This window comes from Rhipicephalus microplus, chromosome 2 (assembly GCF_043290135.1).
Source record: "Rhipicephalus microplus isolate Deutch F79 chromosome 2, USDA_Rmic, whole genome shotgun sequence".
Classification (NCBI taxonomy): Eukaryota; Metazoa; Arthropoda; class Arachnida; order Ixodida; family Ixodidae; genus Rhipicephalus; species Rhipicephalus microplus.
In genome coordinates, this window is record NC_134701.1 from 223,250,627 (window position 1) to 223,271,671 (window position 21,045).

A 21,045-nucleotide genomic window follows, 5' to 3' on the forward strand; every position below is an offset into this window, starting at 1 on the left:
ACTTCAATTGCCAACTGCAATTTTTTTACACTTAGGTGAGCATGCGTCAGGCTGAAGAAGTACAACTCGTCATCGGCAATAATATTACAATCTCTAATAATGAGTACGACTAAGGCTTGGGAATTTAAGGGTCAAGCAAAGGGAATAATTAAGCCTTCAATTGAAGACATTCACATGGAAAAAATCCAAAGTGGGAATACTAACTATTTTACCAGTGTATTCACAACTACAGATTGGAATACATGCATATGTACGGTAACGTGCACATAGCGGCTAGATACCTTTGTGCATATGTGAACACTCCTGGTTTTGATTTCAAGCTGTCTATCTAGCCTGTGAAAAAGCAATAATTGCAAAATCTGAAGTTTTACGTTTGCTCACACAAGCCTGCTACGTGTAATCACGATTAGTGTTTAGACAATTGAAACACAAATATCTGAAAACACACCTTAACAACTCTTCAAAACTTTATTGCAATAAGTATCAGCAATTATGTAAAAAAGTTATATAGCCGCCTCATTTCAATACCACACAGTATAACAGCTGCCAAATAAAAGTGGGCATTATTAAAATGTGTTACAATTCAACATCTGGCTCTCAAACTTTCATTTGACACTTCAATTTATCATACATTTTAAAAAATAATACATCTGCATGTACACGCAACAAATATGTTGCTTTGAGGTAAAAACTTAACTGAATATTTGTATAAATATGACTTACAACAGGTTTAATGTTGGCTGTGGCAGTGCTACCATTATCAACAACTGCATATAAATATGTAGTGTAGATTATGTAGGGTGAATTAGAAATTGAGCTCGTAAACAACACAGCAGTACAGTTATTTAACAACGGGTCATAGTGTAGTTTGCGTAGAATTTCATTACTTAAATTGTTTTCATGATCTAAATTCTTTTCAACCATCATACAAGACTTGCACTAAATTCCATGCAGAGCTTCATTTTTCAATTTTAATTACTTATAAAGAATCATGGAAGCAAACAACAAACTATTGCACATGTTTTGTTTGTTCGTTTGCTTGTTTAAGTAACCTTGTCTCTACTCATTCTATTTAGGCTGCACAAATTTCAGTCATAAGAAGGGAAAGGCACCAGTTATATTAAGTATCACTTCTCTACCAGTGGAACTTGGAGTGACCAAACAAGCACATTATACAATACAAGAAAAAATACTATTCTTACAAAGTAAGATTCAACTCCTCGCACATGCTTCTGAAGTGGCTTCGAGCTCATGTTAAACACAAACAAAACAAACACATCACCAGGCTGGAAGAAGCACAGCAGGTTCATGAATATATGAAGAAAGACAATATGCAAACTGTACATTATTCACAGTCTATGACACAGCAGTGAAGAAAAAGATGTAGCAACATCAAGAATACTGTAGCGAGATCAAATAGCTCGCAGTTTCTTACTTCTTCTTTTTCATATTTATATTTTTTATCATCATCATTAGCATCACAGCGTGGCATCATTTTTAAAAGAAGCATCACGGAATGGGAGCTATGGAAATGTTTCGCTCACCTCACCACGAACGAAAAGCTTGAAAATAAAAAAGAGAAGGTGAAATAAGGGTGAGATCATCTCGATATTTGGAGCAGAAGGGGGCTCCATATGGCACATTTCAATTAAAGGCCACTTTCCACTGCAGTGCGAAGGTGACTCTCTTACTCAACTTTCATCAAGCTAATGCTCTCCTAAGCTCCACAGTTATAATTTAGGAAACAAGAACTGCTGCAAGCAGAAAGCTCAGCACGCATGGGGAGACCTCAATATCTGTCACGCAGAATGACGGCCACACAGCGGTAAAGAAATGCGATGCATCATAAAGCAAATTGATGTGATTACAAAAGCTATTCCTATAAATGCTATTACAAATGCTATTCCATCAAGTCTCCCCTTCCATGCTGTCAGCCCAGTATGGAAGAGGAGACTTGATGAAGGTACAGCTACATTATAATGCCTTTTGTTCCCGTTGGCCTGCAAGCATATCACAGTTTGTGCCGTAAAAATAAATTTTAAAAAGCTGCACAATAGCTGCAAATATGCAAATATATGTAGTGCAAGTAATTAAGCTCAAACAGTGGTCGTGATGAGTCACCATACAAAAAATTCTAGCTGTCAGCTAAAACACGCTAACAGGCAAACAACTTTTAGATAAAAATGATCTTCGATAACTGTCAGCCGATCAACCACAACAGAGCAACAAGGTGACGGCATTAAACCCACTCAAGTCGCTCGTTTATCCACAGGTGGTTACATACATTGCGGCACCGGTATTCATGTATATCAAGCTCCATGCATCTTTTAACTTGAATTCAGTTCAATAATTCATTACATCACACTATCTTTGATGTTGAGATGTAGTGGATGCGATTACACAGGGTTAGGGCATGCAAAATATTCACATCATTGTAGTCAAAATGTTTAGCAGCCCATTAAATTGACATCAGCTTCTGAATGAACCAAAGGCCATGTGTTCGCGCTACCACATTTCATCTACTGGGCACTTTAGAACACATAATTCAAGTCTAACATGAAAAACAGTGGTTCAAATGTCAGGTGACTGCATTGCCATCCTATTGTATGACCATTACTGGCGTGCTTCCCAAATTAATGGTAGATGTGGTACACACATACATAACACAATAACAAGTGTTTAAAAAAAAAGCACCTCCTGCGGTGAAAACAGCTACAAGCACTAGCTTGCAGGAGGCAAGTGGTTAGCATCTTCTATCTGTTCAGCTCCAAGCTGGCAACCTTGAGAAGTGCCGTATTTGGCAATAACCTTGAACTTGTTGTCGACTCCCCAGCTCTGAAGTTCCGCTGAACCAAGCAAGATAAACTCCAGGGCTGTGATGATGCCTATTGCACTTCCTATGTAGTAAAACAAAGCCCACGCCTCAAGGGGACTCTGAAACCAGAAGAAACAAATGAATAATGAGCTATGAGCAACAACATCATTACGATCCACTATACTTTTTGCCAGAATCTGTGAAACCAAAGGGTGTGACTGATAGTACAGTCGAACCTCCTTATAAGAGACACTGATATAAGAGAAAAATGGGTATAAGGGACACCTGCACGCCTACAGTAATATATGGGTTGATAATGAAATTGATACGAGGCACCCTGCTTATAAGAGACATCTCATATAAAAGACAAGAACTGCTGTCGAAAGCATGCTTGTTATAAAGAGGTTTCACTGTCTGCGTGGAAGAAGCGAATGCGTCCCACGATGCATAACTGCAAGCTATATTTTGCTGAGAGCCTTCCCGGCATCATCCTAATGCTCTCTGGATTGCCACAAAACTATGAAGGCCTTCTCAACAGGCGTAAAAAAGCAGTGGCACATGCGCTCCGCCAATAAATTTTGGTCGAGCGCATGTGCGCACAATCAAGAGTTTGAACTTTGTTTGAATTAACTCAAAGCACAAATTATTAGGGTTTAAATTGTCGCGAGTCAACTGCACAGTTAAAAGATATGCCAGCATGCCAGCATTGCTTGATAAGAACTGTTAAGAATTAAACCAAGTTCTACGCACCCCAAAAAATGTGCAACAATGGCTGTATACCTGTTCTTTGAGCAGTTCACCGAGCATGGCTGGTAAGGCGATTCCTGGAATGCTGGCGATGACATTGGATATTCCCAGAAGGGTACCTAGTGGAGGTAGACAGCAGTTTTATTTTTCTTACACTGCTACAGTGTTCCTAAGTACTCACATTCTAATAAAGGTCTTCCCAATATGGAGAGCATGCATACTATCATAGTACAGGGTGTAATGCCCAATATAGTATTTAGAATGCTCATTAGAAACATAAACGTGGCCATTTCTGCGATCTCACTAAAATGCAGCATCAAGGAGCCTCTTTAGTGCATCAAGAGCTGAACCTATGCATAATGAAAAAAAAAAGTGTTTGTGCCATTACCTTTTTTACGTTGGTGCATACAAACACATGTTTTGAGATACACGCGTCTTATCTGTCATGCAGTTAGTGCATAGAATAGTCCAAATCAATTATTAAATAACAAAACAAACAAAATCTACAGAATAGCAGTAACACGCAAGAGATAGATTAAGTGGTGATGAAAAGCTGTGAAAATAGAGGCATGCAAGAAGCCCAAAAGCAAATACTAGGCATTTGAAGCAGCGAGAACAGCATATTTACCTCTCCAGAAAAAAGCAGCCATTAGAAAGCGCGTTCTTTTGCACCCCTTATTCCTTGCAATGGAAGATGTCAATCTTGTAATCATTCAGCTTCGTATTCCCGCACAAGTGAAATTCACTAGCTTATGTGTTCCTGAGCAATTTGCTGGTCGAGCATTAGTGCAATCTGGAAGAAATGGGCAATTTCTGTGATATGTGAGGAGTTCAAAAGTAAAAGGGGCCCTGCAACACTTCTCTAAATAGCCAAGGAATAGATTCCCTAAACAAGCCTATTGCCTCACAAATTCACCGTCGCAGAAAATTTCAGAATTCTTTCAGTACGAGCAGAGTCACAAAGATTTGTCGCACGCTGTAATCAGCATTCTTTCTTCTTTCGTCTCGGCGAAAGAGCTGGAAGATAAGCAGGGAGGGATGGCACAGGGGAAGAGAATGCATCACGCAGACCTCGTTACCTTGAGCCCTTTCTCTTTCTCTCCCTTTTGTTTTTGCTTTCTGTGAGTGCGCTGCTCTTTAGTGCGATCGCGCAGCACACGTGGACAAGCTGCAGCCTATCGTGATGAACCCAGTGATGACAGAGTGCACCATGCTCAAATCAGCCAATGGCTGATACTAAGCCTGGGATGTAGTGATTTTGAGCCTGTAGCGTCATTTGTCAAGAGAAGAGAAAGCGATTTTCAGCTGACTTTGACACTTTATTGTGCATCCCAGGCCACGTTCTGCGCTATATGGCACGCATGTACTCGGGAGCCACGACTCCCGATCGGCCGAGTTTTCTGACCATGCTTAAAACGTGTTGCAGGGTCCCTTCAAGGTTCATAAGGAGGCTGTTGAATAATTTCTATGCTCAAGCAATGTAAAAGCTGACAAGTGTCGCTATAGGAGTTATGTGATGAGCTCACCGCTATAGTAAACAGACCACAGCACTCTTTTGCAGCCCTATCCAAGTTTCACCTTCTTTTTTTTTTTTACATAACCCATTTGAGTGAATATAAAGAGGGGCACGTTAGAAACCTTCAAAAAACCATAGTATTGTCTAAAGTCACCATGCTTTGCGAATTCAAACCATTTTTTCCCTCGTCTGATTCTAACGCTGGGAAAGCTTTTTCAGTTGCAGTTGAAATAGCCCCCCTAGACAAGAAGCATTTCTTACTTTTTTATTTTTACATTGCTCAACTTTATCTGGCCCTTCAAAATTATTCACTTCAAAATGTGACAACCTCAACCACCAGGTAAGTAAGTTTTCCTGAAAAACTGGCTTCTCAATACACAAGAGGGGATACAGATGCACAAGTGCAAGAGGAGACAACATTTTTAAGTATGTAGTACTGGAAACAGGTAAGGCACAGGTGCATACAGATACGTCAAAAGGAATGAGTGGTATAACCTTACACAACACCTGACTTTACTACTACTTGGCAGAGCCTATTTCATGCAGTAGCATTCTGTTTTGGATAAAGTATATGTCGTTAAAACCTAGTCCATGTTTTGGTTCGTCGCGCTTTGTAGACGATGAGCCAAATCACGCGGGACTGGCATGTCGGGACTTATTAAACCCCATAAATGCCAGTCCTGCATAATTTCTGTACGGTAATGCATGTTAAGTTCTCATTCTTTACAATCCTATATAAGGCTGCTAGGTCCAAAAACTGTAAGGGTACGTATACTGAAAGCTACATACATGTCACTGCTGAAAATAGACGCAGTGGCACCATCTTTGCATGGGGAGCAAAGCCATCTGTCTTTTTTCTCTTTTTTAACGAGGCTCTAAAAAAACTTTAAAATAAGTTTCTACGACAGTTACTGTGTAGGTATACCACTCTATGCTTTTCAAAGCACTCTGCCACTTGTGAGGCAAGGGTAAGAGCAGAGTGACGTAGAGAGCCAGGGTCTGTGTCAGAGGAAGGTTAGTCTCTGAAGGGTAGCACCAGCAGAAAGACAAGATGCCTGCAGATGTCACACATGAGAAAGAACAGAGCAATGTGGTAAGAGTCATGAAAAAAGCAATGGGGAAAACAGCAAGAGGCATGAATGTCAAATGCTTGTTGTATTTCTGTCACATATCCTTTCATACACAAGAAAGAAAAGGTATTTTAAATATTAGTGATCCCTAGCAAAAATAACAATTCTTGGTCAGGTTAACAAGCAAATGAAGGCCACCACGCAAAGCAAATCAGCGAATCACTTGTGCGTATTCAACTACCAGTATACAGTGGAATCTCGATATGTTTTTATAGGGAAGCGGTAAGTAAAACGTACCATGCCAAAATCATGCTAAATGAAGAGGATGGCTGGAAGTAACGCTGCCCGAGAGCAGAAAGAAAAACGAATTAGGCAAAAAAAAATGCCAGGCCTGCACAGTCACAAGGAAAGCAGGAAGAGTGGCCTTTCAGAGCCTTTTCTATGCACTCTTTAGGTAACTGCTACAAGCCCACTTGCAGGGTGCCTACTACGCAATAAGTCACAATTTTTGTGTAGCAGGAAAGCATTCGCTATGCCATCCTTCATCATTCTTCGGAGAAGCAAGGTACCCACTACACACTTGGAAGAAATTTTGTGAAATTTTTTTTAATGCTGGAAGTGACAACAATCAAGCATTGCGCCTAAAGATTTTGAAATCGGTTAGAGCATTCGATAACCCAGTCGATATTCAATTTGCATTGTGTGGCACCTTGTTGTTCCTTTGCTGTTCTAAAACGCGTTATTACTCATATTGCCGAGCTTCCTTTTCCGACATCAAGCCAGCCTCAGGACAGTTTGCGACGGAGTTCCAGGCAGCAGCGTGGCTTTGTGGTAGAATACTGGGCTGGCACGCAGGGGATCCGAGTTTGAATCCCATTGTGTTAATGTTGTTATTATTTACCTAGTTTTTTTTAAATATTTTTCGCCATAGTGGTCACGGACACCGGCGGCAGCGGAGAACTACAGCACGCACGCAAACAGTGTTGTAATCAAATAACAACTTTCACTGTAACAAAATATGCAGAATTATGGCAATCAGATTTTACAGTATAAATAAATGCTATGGACATTCGCGTTGGCTTCCCTTTGCCATGCTATCTAATGCCCTGTGAAGGTAAAGTGTATAACTCGATGCAGGATGCAGCTGCCTATGGTAACGCAAGCACCATGAAGCCATGGTTTGGATTGCAGTGCCATAGTACAGTTAAACCTGGATATAACGAAACTGATAAATTCTGGGAAAATTCATTATAAAGAGTATTTCGTTATATGCAGGTTCGATACGAAAATTCGAAAAATAAACACACAATTTAAACAAAAGCGGGACTGAAACCTGATCTAACCTAAAACACTTGGTTTACAGTAAAAAAACTGCGTTATTATTGCATTAGCAATTATATGGAACCTCTCGGGAGGTTTTTGCCATCGCCGCCATGTTCCGTAATAGGTACAAATTGATAACATGTCTACGTGCATCGTAACTTTCACGAGCGGGTAAAAGCGCACGAGCGCTGCTGAAGCAAAGATCAAATGAGTCGGCCCAGCCCATCCCTATTGTCTGGAAAGTGCATAAGATAATATCTCCCGCGTGTTAGAACTGCCATCGAATGCTCACACAGAAAGTAAACCACCCGTCTTGAACAAGCAAGAAACAGCGCTGGAGGAGGGGGGGGGGGGGGGGGGATCGTTTAAGTAGCAATAATGAACTTGAATTTTAAGGGCGGTCTCAATCGCTGGCACCTTTGCTATCTCAGCGAGTATCAGTGCAGTTTCAAAAAAAACGAACTGTGTGAAAAGCGCACTTCTCCTTGGAGCAGCCGTATTTGCTCACACTAGCGTTTTGAAAGAGTTCCACCATATCGGATCCAAAAGAGTTGGCTGCCAGCCTTACATTAAATTTTTTTTTGCTATCGCGTTCATTGCATTGCATTCAACACGCCGTCGTGTTGGCAGAACTAATTGGCTAATTGCAAATTTACCAGCTTAGGAACTCGTGGCGCAAGACGGCAGCGCATGACGAGTCTGCCTCCGAACATCCGTCGTCACCGTGGTCTCCGAGAGTTTTCATCAGCGCCTAATCCGACATACCCTTGGTGGTGATGACACAGTTGTCCAGAATAAAGAAAAGTCACAGTTTCACCACGGTTGTCCGGAATGAAAAAAAGTCACAGTTTCGCCGCAAGGGCAAAGCAATAAATGCGATAGCAACAACTTGGAATGTAACGCTGAGAACAGCAAGCAGATCAAAATGTGCAGCGCAATGCTCACGCACAAATGATGAACGAAAACAACACATACACAGGACGAGAGCGAACTAACAACCTTTCCCTAGTTGTTACTTCGCTGTGCTTGAAAAGCGCACTTTTTTCACAAACGGAGTCTGTCCAGTGAGCGAAGTGGTCTTCGAGCGCCCGGCAACTAAACGCAATCGTTCCGGTCAAAGTCAAAGGCACGCGATTCTCCCCAGCGAAGGATAAGCGTGCGCGCACTAGCATCTACCCCCCTCCCCCTCCATTGGTGGGGCAACGTATGCGTGGAAGATAAGCACGTGTTGGTACATGAAGCAAAGCTGAAGGTAGTCGGGGGCCACATTATGCGCGCGCAGTGAAACGATGCACGTGCGCGCGGCATGTTTTTATAGGAAAGCGTGGCATGGCCAACACGCCAAAGTACTTTTTTTTTATTTTGGTTTGGAGTGGGGGGGCACACCCGAAAACGCACCCGCGGTGGCGAGAATGCTGGCAACGCCGGCTGGTCGGGTGCAGGCCCCCCTGTCTGCCTCGCGCTCACGCACATGCAGGAACGAGTGCTCGCTCTTGTCTGGTGTGCCGTGCGCGCCGCTGCCACTTCGCGCATGTCTTCGGCGAGGCAGTTGGGGAAGATGCATGCTCGTACCAAAATGCTGAGCGAAATTCCCAGATTGTCCGTGAAGAAAATTCGTAATGTCAAGGTTGTCTCGTGCTGTTACATTGTTACATAGAGGGCAAAAAAAATGTGCTTCTATGGAGCAACGGCGGAGAATAGAAAAAATTCACTATATCGAGGAATTCATTATACGGGGGTTCGTTATAAGCGGGTTTAACTGTAGTTGACCTGGAGATTCAGGCTGTTCTCAAACGAGCATCACTTTGGGCTCAATGGTTAAAGGCAAAGAAGATATTGGTGGGATAGACAACAGCAGAATTTGCCTGATGACCTAGTAGTGGCTGATATAGTCGTAAGCACTTCAATAATAAATCAACTCCACGTTTGGCAGAAGCTGGCCAGGTTCTCCACCACAAGCTTTCACACATGTGAGCACTATTGTACTTCTCGCAAAAAAGTTTATTCGGGCCGTTCTCATCTTCACGCATTCTTTAACTCGTGTTCCTTCAGCACTGCTTGCAATGTGAACGAGAATGTTTCCCCAACATCTGTTTTCCCCAGCAGCAACATCTGTACTAGACCAAAACTGTTTAAGAAAGTTCTGGTCTAGAACAGACAAGCCCACTTAACCTTGTAGCAGGGAGCGTGTTTTCAGGCACAATACTGCTCCGATTACAAGATATGGCAAGGCCATGTTAAAACCCACAATGGCCTGGTGGGGTATATGACAAATGTCTCAGTGAACGTGTGACAATGTGATAGTTGCTGTCTACTGCGACTGACAGCTACATTTAGTTGTTGCTATGCAAGTCCAGGCCAAAAAAAGGACAAGCGTGTTCCTCTACGGAAATCTACAGAAGGTCCGCACGGCACGGCTAATATAATGAAACTAACAAAAGATTCTAACCGTTACAAGACTGAAACTTGAACAAGTTGTTTGTGCTTCATGATGGAGCGGCAGCACAACCACACACAGACAGAGCAAAGAAGGTTAAACATACTACCAATTATACGACTTTCAATTATACGAATACCAATTATACGACTTTCAAGGGATCACGCAAAGCTACCTATAATTTTGGCACCGTATAATCAAAAAACTAAGATTATAGGCAGTGACACTGGGCCTTGCTAAAAAAATGAGTACACACCACCTGAATAAGCCCAAGGTACGACTTGTGCTTCTGCAAGAAAAGTAGATTTAATTATTCTTGCCAGTGGCAGCTAATGGCAGTACTGTTAAACCTGAATATAACGAAATTGATAGATTCCTGGGAAAATTCGTTATAAAAAGGATTTGGTTATATGAAGGTTCCGTAGGAAAATTCGGGAAATAAATGCGCAAATTAGACACAAGGGGGACTGAAGGCAGAGCTAATCTAAAACACTTATTTTACAGTAAAAAACTGCGATATTATGGTGATAACAATTATATGGACACTGTCGGCGGGTTTTTGCCGTTCTCGCCATGTTCCGTAACAAATACAAATTGATAATATGGCCGCACATCGTAAGTAAAAGCGCACGAGCTCTGATGAAGCAGAGATCAAATTAGTTGGCCCATCCCTATTACCTGGAAAGTGCAAAAGATACAATCTCCCGCGTGTTAGAAACTGTCATCGTATGCTGAAACAGAAAGTAAACCACCCGTTTTGAACGAGCATGAAACAACGTGAGGGGGGGGGGGCGCCCAAGTAGCAATAATGAACTTGAATTTTGAATGTTAAAACTTGAATGTTAAAAAACTTGAATGTTAAAAACGTGAATGTTAAAACGAAACCAAAGCCGCGTTGGCAACAGCTTCCTGTTACAAGAGTCAGACACACTGTCATTACTGTCACATAATGGCGATGAACCACGAGTTTGTATAGAATGCCTTTGTGCGCGGCTGAGCTGTGCGCGTTGTAATTTGATGGCTTGTGAGTGCAACTAGTGATGTCCCGCTGTTACTATGAACGTTAATGTCTCGTGAGAGTAATTTTGCACGGTGAAAACAGCTGCGTCACCCCCTTTAGCATGCGCAAGCCTGTGCGAAAAAGGCAGGAGATCTGCTGTATGTCAGCCAGGAAAAGTTTGCACGGATCGAAAAAGTTAAAATATCAGCTTTTAAGTCAGCTGAAGCTACTCTGTGTAGATAAAGCTGGACTATATAGGTAACGACGCTGGATACGTATGCGAGTGATCAAGACATATGTAGAAGCGCACGAACTTCCAGGACAGTAAATTTTCCATTCTAAGAAGAAATCCTGTCTCACTCCCTACTTTTCTAATCGTCCACCTAGGAGAAAGCAAGTTTACATTTTGCACTCGTGAATGTGTGGTCAACATTTGATTTGAGTAAATGTGAATTTTTCTTTCGGGCGGAATCTGAATCGTCGTAAGATGCAGGGTCGCCATAAAACTGCACAGTATAACCAAGGTTTTTAACACATTAGGTACTTCTATAGGGTTCTTGCTGGGTCCAAACTTATTCATCATAAAATGCGGATCGTCACAAAACAGGGGTACGTATAATCGAAGTTCCACTGTACATTTACAGAAACTCAAATGCTGCAAATGGGAGCACCATTAAGTTGTAATTTAAACATGCTAAAACTCAATGCCAACCTGCGAAGTCTGGCGCAAGGTCAACAAAAGCAGCCATAAAACCACTGTGTCCCATTTCATGAAAGCCACCTGCCACAGCAAGCAGCACCATGTTCCAAAAACCATTGCAGCCAGCCAAGGGCACCAGCAGCAAAAAGAGGCCGGGAACCATCCCACCTGCAGTCGGAGAGTCGTCAGAGCAGCACAGCTAATGAACGATGAACAAAAATGATAATGCCAAATAAACAAAGCGCACACTGTGAATCACTCCACAGCTGCATTTCACACACATGCTTTTATTTGCGCAAATACGTGGAAAGTGCGGCAGATTCAGAGCTCAGAAAAATTGAGATCATGGCTCAGAAAACATGTCAACAAAGCTGAGCTAGTGCCACCAAATTGAAGCAGCGCTCCTATACGACCTTTACACTCGAACAGCATAAATATGTACAGGCTCATGTAACACGCCCCTATTATTTGATTGCGCGATTGTTAGCATGAGTAATCAATCCTTAATTAGGTAATCATTTAATAGAGTAAAAAGAGTGAAGCAACTGTTCTATCTCAACACGCATGGAATCAGAATGATAATGCAGGTTTGGTTCCTGCCGGTGGCAAGCTATCTTTTTGTTGACATTAATTTATTCATGCCAGTATCACAATTACTACAGCACAATTAACATCCCCTACGTGTCCCTTGGCTTCATTATCTGCTGGCTATCACTAAAGTTGTGTTAAACAAAGAAATGAGCACTCATTATTCTCTTCGTGTAGACAAGCAGGGACTACGAGGTCTAAGAATAATGACAAAGCCTGCGCTTGTTAACAACTGTACTGACTTGGAGAATTCAAATCTGCCATCGAGCAGCGATTCATTTGCTTAACGCAGATGGTGTTTTTCTCATTCCTCAAGTTGTCATGAGGAGATAAATGTTTGCAGCTGCCAGGCTAAAATACACGCACCTAAGGTGTTGAAAAGCTTTCTGTTGTTCGAGATGGACATGCTGCCACGTTTTCTAATGAGGTCGGACGCCAGGCTAGCAATGCAGCACAGGAAGGCACCAAGGATGTATGGGACAGCAGAAAGAAATCCATTCTGTGAGAGAAGAGTGCACATTTTTATAAATTAAGATAACAAGACAGCTGCATTCCAAAGTGTTTCTCTGTGGGCACATGCTTTGGTACATCCATATATTACCCACAAAGCTGGCTCCACCCCGCTCTAATTCACGATTGCTGCACTGGTTGCCAACATCAGTGCAATGTCTCACACATGCATTCTAGAGCATCGACTTTTGTGACCGAGCTAGTCGAAGTGACAAAAGTCGATGAACAGGGAAAATGTCAACGTGTCAATAAGTGAATTGTTTTGGTCATGGTAGCAGTTGTATTCCTTCACAGTGCTTCCACTGTGCACATATCTACTGAATTCTTCCAAAGGTGCTTTAAACAAAGGAAATTGACCGAGCGAAACCTGTCGCACGGCCAACAAAAATGCACGTAAATCAGAACAGAAGACGGCATTAGCTAGAAAAGAGCATAATGCACAGCACAAATGGCTGCTAGCATCAAGGTTCTCCCAAGCATAAATGGTACCCCACAAATATGCTATACAACACTATCAACTGATAAACACTTTAGAAAACCTATCTATTTAGTATCAAGGTTTCTGTATTGCCACAATGAAAGCCGGAAAACATCTTAGCCAGCCCAAAGATTAAAGCCTAGGTAGCCTATGTATATCATCAAAGTAGTTTAAATTTTAGGCACAAGACCTGAAAACACCATCCGCGTGAGATTACAGTTAAAGGTACAGCAGGCAATCAGGTCCATGAAATTAAACCCAACTTTATGTGCACTGCTTAAAACATTTCCATTCTAGAATGTTCAAACACACAAAAAGCAATGCCTTGGTGAAACATGGCAAAGAATGGATTTTAAATTAAAGGGATATCACACAGATGCAGCCAAGCCACGGCAAAACACTTTAACATGCCAGATCCCAAATTTGACTAACGTAAATTTTACATACTGCAGGTAAATTTTCGTTCATCAAAACATAATATAGAGGGAGCCATATTCCATCCACAAGTCACATGCACTAGAACCATCAGGAATGATTGTTCCAAAGGGAGCTGTCGAATAGATTTGCTACATCAAAGACACAATTGTTGGTGTAAAATTTACTTATTTTACTGCTTTTCATTTTTTTGCATGATTAAAACTCTCTAGTTTGGTGCTCTCCATGCGCATTTCTTTGAAAATCAGCTTCACTAACTTAGCTTTACACACATTTTTGCATACCGGCACAAGTCATCAGCCCTAATTCCCTTTGCCTTACTTCCCCTCCCCCCTCCATCCCCATTGTTTTCTTCAACTAAATATTCCAAGCCATTATACACAGGCACATTTCCATCTTGGCACACCATGTGTAGAAGATTAGTAGCCACTGCTCACCCAGAAATAATTGCTGTTCCTGGTATTTATTTATTTATTTATTTCTGAATACTGCAGCCCTATTCGGGCAATTGAAGGAATGCTTTTCTCTACATCAGAACACAAACAGAAACGCAATGCAGTACGAGTAAGAGGGGAAAAAAAGACAAACGAACAAGAATAAAACTCTTGATATAAGCAAAGTGCGAATCAATACATTTATTCAAGAAATCTTTTAAAGGCAATGATTCCGATCATACAGGCAATATATTCCAATTTTTCTATAGTGTGCGGAAAGAAGTTGGATTTAAATTGGTAAGCGCGCGGATGGAAGCATGTCAGGTTCAGATTGTGCCCGTTTCCCTTTACGACACATACCAACATTAACGACCCCATCGTTCCCCGTACGCACATAAGTACATATGTATGCAGACAAATGTAATTTTGTAAAATGAACTAGATACAGCTTAGATTTACGTGTAACGTCACTTCAATTAGAGGCAGCACTAGCATGTCATCACGATCACCAGTGAACTCTGCATATTAATGAGTGCTCTGTACAACTAATCATATAACAATGACACAACTATAACTTTCGTGGGCTCTTAAGCAATGCTTGCTGCCGGTAATGACTTGTTTCTCTACGACAGGTACTGACGTTCTGCTTAACATAGCGCTTATAGTTATTTGTATTTGTTTCGGTTGCCGGCACTCGCAATTTATTTACGCCAGTAATAAGCCATGAATACCTTCTGCTTGTTTTTATAACATAATACATTGCGTAAGAATACACTCACGTAAAAATAACGCATTACATTGCATTCTTGTACGAAGTGTCATTGTTACATTATATGCGAACGTGTGATGTACGCTAACCTGTATATAAAATTCTTTCGATGTGAATGCTATGGAAAAAACACTTGGTGACGTGTCATATAAGTGCTATTGCCATGTAAGGGACCCTGGGTCTTCGTCAAGCTGCTGTGGCAGCTTTTTGCTCAGGTGTCACTCCAGATTGTTTTTCTGGTAAATAAATTGAAATTGAATTGAATGCGTTATTATTTTTTATGAGGCCTCTTCTGCTATGTAACATCCAAAGTAAAGTATTTAAGCATATATTTTTTATAAATAAGTAAATACCAAACACACACCATTGGTAAATTTTCACTCCACTGTACGATCGATGGATCAACAAGAATCGTTAAAACTAGGACAATACAATCCGATTTTTTATTTTTTTTGCTCACATACACAAGCATAACACATAGGCAAGACAACAAACTGCCAAAACTGATATTTATTAGAAAGGACAACTCACAGCTCCGAGGCTGTAATGCAGCACAGAAGTCAGGTACGTGGGCATTTCGGAGAGAAAAATGTAGTGAATCCAGTTGAAGCCGAAGTGAGAGAGAACACTGGACCAGATAGGGATGGACAGCAGCACCTTGAGCCATGGAACCTTTCGCTTCTGTCACAATCAAAAGCGAGAAAAAAGATGAAATACTGCAGTGCCCAAGAGCAGCAGAGGCACAATTCAGGCCACGGTCGCCAGAAAAAAGGCGCAATGACCAACTAGAAATCTTTGTCCTCTACAACAACTTTAGCTGCGAACGTTTAAAAAGAAGCAAAGTGGTTTACCTTAATATGCTAACAGCAAGATGATCTCAGTTTACCTATGGTTTTAAATACCCGTTATGTGCTACCAAAGCGATCTTAGCAAAGCTGCGGGGTCAGTAAATATTGAAGCTATTTACTGGTGTTGAAGCTAAGCAGAGGTGGATATGACATATGGGCAAGTGTGGCTAACATGTTGAGAGCGCTGCTGCTGGAAGCAGCAATTCTCAACGTCGTTTTCACTCTGCTTTATATCACCTTCCACAATCTCATGCCTTTCGGTTGTTTATGCATTTCTATGTTGTTGTTCTATTTGTTTATGCAATGCCCACAAACTGATTTTATTATTCTTAAGTTCGCATGTTGCCATCACTGTTTATCATAATTTCTTGTCGCCACACACAGTAGGTACCATTTCAGTTTCTTACTACACAAGCTCCTTTTGTGTGTATACATACACACATATATATATATATATATATATATATATATATATATATATATATATATATATATATATATATATATATATATATATTATCACCAATGATTGACATGAATAAACTGATACTGAAATAGCAATGGTTCCAAATCTTCTTATTTTCTTCCTTGTTTTTGCTCGAAAATTGTCAATTATTTTTAGTTTCCTGTGATTACTCCACTCACATAATTATTTTGCACAACGCTGCTCTACTCCTCGTGGTCTGGAACTATTACTTTTGAATCAAACTTCCCTTACTTGCAGTTAGTCTCCATGACCCGATATTAGCTCTATTCGATGAATATTTCTCTAAAATTGCTATATTAACACATCTTACAGTCTGTAACTTTTCTTTGTTTTTTCATTCTAGAGGTGCTGTTCTCAGTAACATCGTGAAGACACAATTTTTTTCTTTTTTCAGCTCTAACGAGAGCCGTGCTCTCTGCAAGTGATCTCATCACTCAACGAGGTGGAAGGGACGTGAAGGCACTGTGAATAAAAAAAAGCTACCAACCAGTTGTGCCTGTTCGTTTCCCTGGTTCACAATAATGAACTCCAATTCTCCGTTTGAGATTCTGGGGTGCTGGCTGGGCGTGTCAAATGCCAGCAAACACCAGGCTATGAACCAGATGATACCTGCAACACCTGAGACAAACAGCATGGCGTACGTGAAACGTGCACAGGCCATTTTAAGGCAGCCATACGCCAAATTACCTTCTCCATAAATGCTTGCCATTCTTAATAACTTCTAAACAGACTCCTGTTAAACAAAAGCTGAAGGAACCGAGAAAATTTGTTTCGTTGGGCAGGGGTTTCATTTACCGAGAGACGAACAGGAGCGCAAAATTCAAGTACGAAACCAGCCGTGTTAGAGACAGGTGTTCCAATTAGGCAGCATTTTCAGTAAAGAGAGTTTGACTTACTGAAAGAGTACTGTACACCTTATGACCAAGGTGCAAGAACAATACCTCTCTAGTGTGGATAAATCAAAAGTGCACATGCTCACATAATGAAGAAAGTTTAGCGAGTTTCCAATTACCTGTCGGCCCAAAAAGACTGACTCTTCGCACATCAGTCTGGCTCCTACCTCCAGCATGAGCTAGAGTAGGAGTTCTCAAACACACGGCTGCTGACATTGCTTGCGGCCCACGGCTCGCATGTGACCTTCCTCGTCCCATATATTTTTATTTTTTATGAGTATCTTCGTTAGCTACACAGTCATGACTGACTTATAAGCATTTTTTTTTTTTCATGAGGCAGCCCTTGTGGTTGCCACGTGTTGATACGTTACCCTGAAACAAAACTCAGAATCTGCTTCCATATTTTAGTCTTTTCAGAGAACGGCATTTATATGCTGCTGTAAACCTGCCGCTTCCCGACACTGAATTTAAAAATGACCAGTATATGATGTATACGACAGGCTATTCAAGTTGGTCAACTTTTTATACCTTTCTTTTGCCCGCCTCCTACCATCTGGTATGCTGACCCTTGCAGGAGCAAATTTTAATGACTGCCAGCCGAGCCGAGTTTAAACATGTACGAGATAAATAATAAGCTCACGCCCATGCGGAGGCCGTCTACGCTCTACAGAATACCACAAATTTTACGTATATCAGAGTTACCAGATTTAACCAAGCTAACAAGTGAATAATCATTTAAAAAAAGAAGAAAGAAAAGCGGAGCGACTTTCACGAAGAAGTCCCAGAAAAAGTTGAATTATAATGAATTTCTCATGCTTAAAAATATTTTTAATTATATTAAATAAAGTGTTACTCAAACACAAAAGGGGAGTTGAACAAATCGCTTTAGTTACTTTGTACAGCAAAAATATGCACAACTATGAACGAAAGCACATATTTACTTTTTAAAGTTGTCTCCAGAATTGTCTCCATTCAGTTGAATGCACATTTGCCAGCACATGCTTAACGTTAGTTGTTGATTTTTGTGCTGTATTCTTTACTTCAACACTCGACTACTCAGTCATCGACACACTCACTTTTACTGAATGGCGAATGTGCCAGTGGGTGAACAGATGATCAATAAAATAACTATACTCGCTGAAAAAAACACAAATAAACCCAAGAAAGTGACTAGCAATTCGGCAAAAAAAGAAGGCCGAAACGGCTTTTCATAAACAGAACCCACAATTCTGACGAACGTCTATTGGGCGATGAGACCCATAGACAAAACAAATTGTTTGAATGACACATAATTCTGTCTCTTCAACCAAAAATGAAATATCAAAATAAACCAAAAAATACCATGACGAGTAACCCTTCGCATGGGGCACGTAATGTGTACCCAACACTTATAAATGTCCACTTTGACAGCATACTCACCAAATACATAAAAAATGGAAGGCCATCCACCGAGAAATGTTGATTCAGCTAAAACGCCGGACGCCATCATGGCAACCACAGCACCAACGTCGGAGCCAGATTGGATGATTGAGACAGCACGGCTCCGAGATGTGATTGGAGTCCACAACGAAATCATGGTGTGCATTGCAGGAAATACAAGCCCCTGAAATGTGACAGCAGGATCCATCGCACCAAGTCCCGACATCCCACAGTCTTGCATCCTAGCTACCTTTTTTATTAATCACAGCTGGGCCATAACTTATTCTTCCTTAGCAAACCTGTCAGATATTTTACTGCCTGCACGTTGTCTCTCCATTACATGACATATCATACACACCGCTAGCCATTAGTAGCCCCTAGAACATACCGTATCTAGATGGCCAGCCATTTATTCGATCAACATTGGTTGAACAACAAATTTTCCAAGCCTGAAGCCAACATTTTTACAAAGGAACTTGCCTGTGACAGTTATTGACAAAGAGAAGCTTGCTTGTTTACACATCAAGCCCACATCAACCTCTGAAACACAGTCTTGCCTCAAGATTGTACTACCTATTATTCACACAGCAATTAGCCTGCCTGCTGAGTGGAGCACTCCTTAATATTAAGGTGAAATTTTATAGGCACACAAGAATGAAACACTGAATCAATTCAGAATAATAAATTATTAAATAATCCTATAGTCATTATACTTCATCACCGGTTCGTTATTGAAGGACCAAAGGAAGGACGAAGTTTCACATTTTGAGCATCGCACCACGCCTACAGCATTGGAAGGTGACGTCACGGATTTGAATGTCTTCTTTCCCATTTTGGCGGTGACGTTTGAATGGTCTTTTCCAAAACTTATTGTGTTTTCTTTCTGCTCTCCTTAGAACCAACTGTAATAAACTTTACCAGTAAATACTTGCCTATCAGAGAAAAAAAAATATTTTTCCTATTTTCAAGCTAAGCAAGGAAGGAGGCACTTAGTACCATTAAGCTTATCAAAGGTAAGTGCTCTGTACTAAACTTAATATTCCATAATAATGATTACAATGTGTACCAAGGTAGCAATTTAAACACTTATAAAGAAACTTCTAGAAATTTCTACTGCCTTAAATATTGAACTTTCAATAATCTGATTCCCAGACATTACCTGATGTAATTGATACTGTGCAGTGGAAGTGATCTTCAAGAACGTGAGGTTTCACCTTTGTTTATGCCTGCAAATATTCTTTTTTTTCCCTCAACAATAGCAGAAATACACTTTCCAAAGAATGTTGCCTGATGTCACAGAAGCTGGTGACACAGTCCATAGAGTTTCTCACAATATTACCTAGAGGGAAATCTGGCCCTAGTGAGCTGCTGGGTGCAAGGGAATGCCAGGATATGAAACACACTCACTTGAAACAGTAGCACACCGACGCATGTTCGAACGGCTTGTCACTTTACATAAAATTGTACAATCATCGGTAATCACGGCCCCAGTGTCATTTGTGAAGCGTCCTACTCGAGCTACGCTAAGCTATCAACTCTAAGGAGTCCCTTTCTGCCCACATTTAAGTAAATTTAAATAGTCATTTTTCCCATCCACAGTCGAACTCTGGAATGGTCTAGACGGCGCACTTCCCCAGTTACCTCCCGCTCAATTTGCGGAAAGAATTCATGAGTCCTAAATGACTGGTGCGCGTTTTGTATATTTATTGAATTTTTTGTATATTTGTGCCATCTAACAAGCATTATTTGATGCAATGTTGATTTGCTACCCGTGCATTTGCATAACATTCTTTTTATATGCTTGTTAATTCACGCAGTTTAGTATTCATTTTGTATACTAATTTGTTTCATGTTATGCCTGATTCCCAAGCAAATTCTGTACCCACCCCTGTAATGTTTCTCAATTATATGGCCGTATATGTAAATAAATAAATAAATAAAACAAAATATGTGAGCTTCGTACTTGATTCGGATTTTATACCACGAAGACGCATATGGCTTTATGTTGAAGTGGTTGATTTCTTACAAAAAGAGCACGTGTTAAGCTATTTATTTCTTTGTCATTGCACAGAAGCGTGCTTTATTTAAAACTGGAGCCTTCTGTGTCGATGCTCAATTTTACGAAATAACCAAAATAAACTTGGCAAGCAGATGACAAAGCGAGTGTTTCTTCTGCCACTTTTATGTAATCTGTTTCTTTCTTTCGCCGTTTGGTTGCGCCATCAACGTAAGTGGCCCTTTATTTTAGAATATAATACACGTGAATGAGATCTGCTAATAAAGATTTTGTTTCAGAAAAGCTTTATTTACTTTTGAGCCAAAGTCTCGCTCAACAGCAGCCAGCACAAGCCTCGCAGACACATATACCGCCATTCCCAGCGCTCTAACCTTAAGAAATTCGCATAGACAATGGCACCGTATTTCCCTCTAGGTATTTTTGTGAGAAACTTCATGATACTGTTGATCCCAGATAAAAGAAACTCGAATTTATCGAATTATTGGCTATATCGAACAGTTGAAAATCTCCTTAAATTTGCCATGGAAAAGTAAGGGAGCAGTGCACCTATATATCGAAC

At 40.8% G+C, this 21,045-nt stretch overlaps 1 protein-coding gene across 2 annotated transcripts in view; it reads right to left on the reverse strand.

Annotated features, from left to right (window-relative positions):
• Positions 1-449: 449 nt before the first annotated feature.
• The window catches only part of LOC119170391 (sialin-like), a 29,034-nt gene continuing 8,438 nt past the window's right edge, over positions 450-21,045 (reverse strand). The window contains exons 4-11 of one of the 2 annotated variants that reach the window (XR_012886642.1): positions 18,470-18,653; positions 16,645-16,775; positions 15,354-15,503; positions 12,563-12,695; positions 11,621-11,776; positions 4,191-4,355; positions 3,596-3,681; positions 2,751-2,934 (exon numbers count right to left, since the gene is read on the reverse strand). Coding sequence is in view for 1 of the 2 variants with exons in the window: in XM_037421537.2 (XP_037277434.2) it covers positions 2,722-2,934; positions 3,596-3,681; positions 11,621-11,776; positions 12,563-12,695; positions 15,354-15,503; positions 16,645-16,775; positions 18,470-18,653 (1,053 nt within the window). In the remaining variant the exon portion in view is untranslated. Of the gene's footprint in view, positions 2,935-3,595; positions 3,682-4,190; positions 4,356-11,620; positions 11,777-12,562; positions 12,696-15,353; positions 15,504-16,644; positions 16,776-18,469; positions 18,654-21,045 lie in introns of both variants that reach the window. The other variant, XM_037421537.2, reaches the window with a different exon arrangement.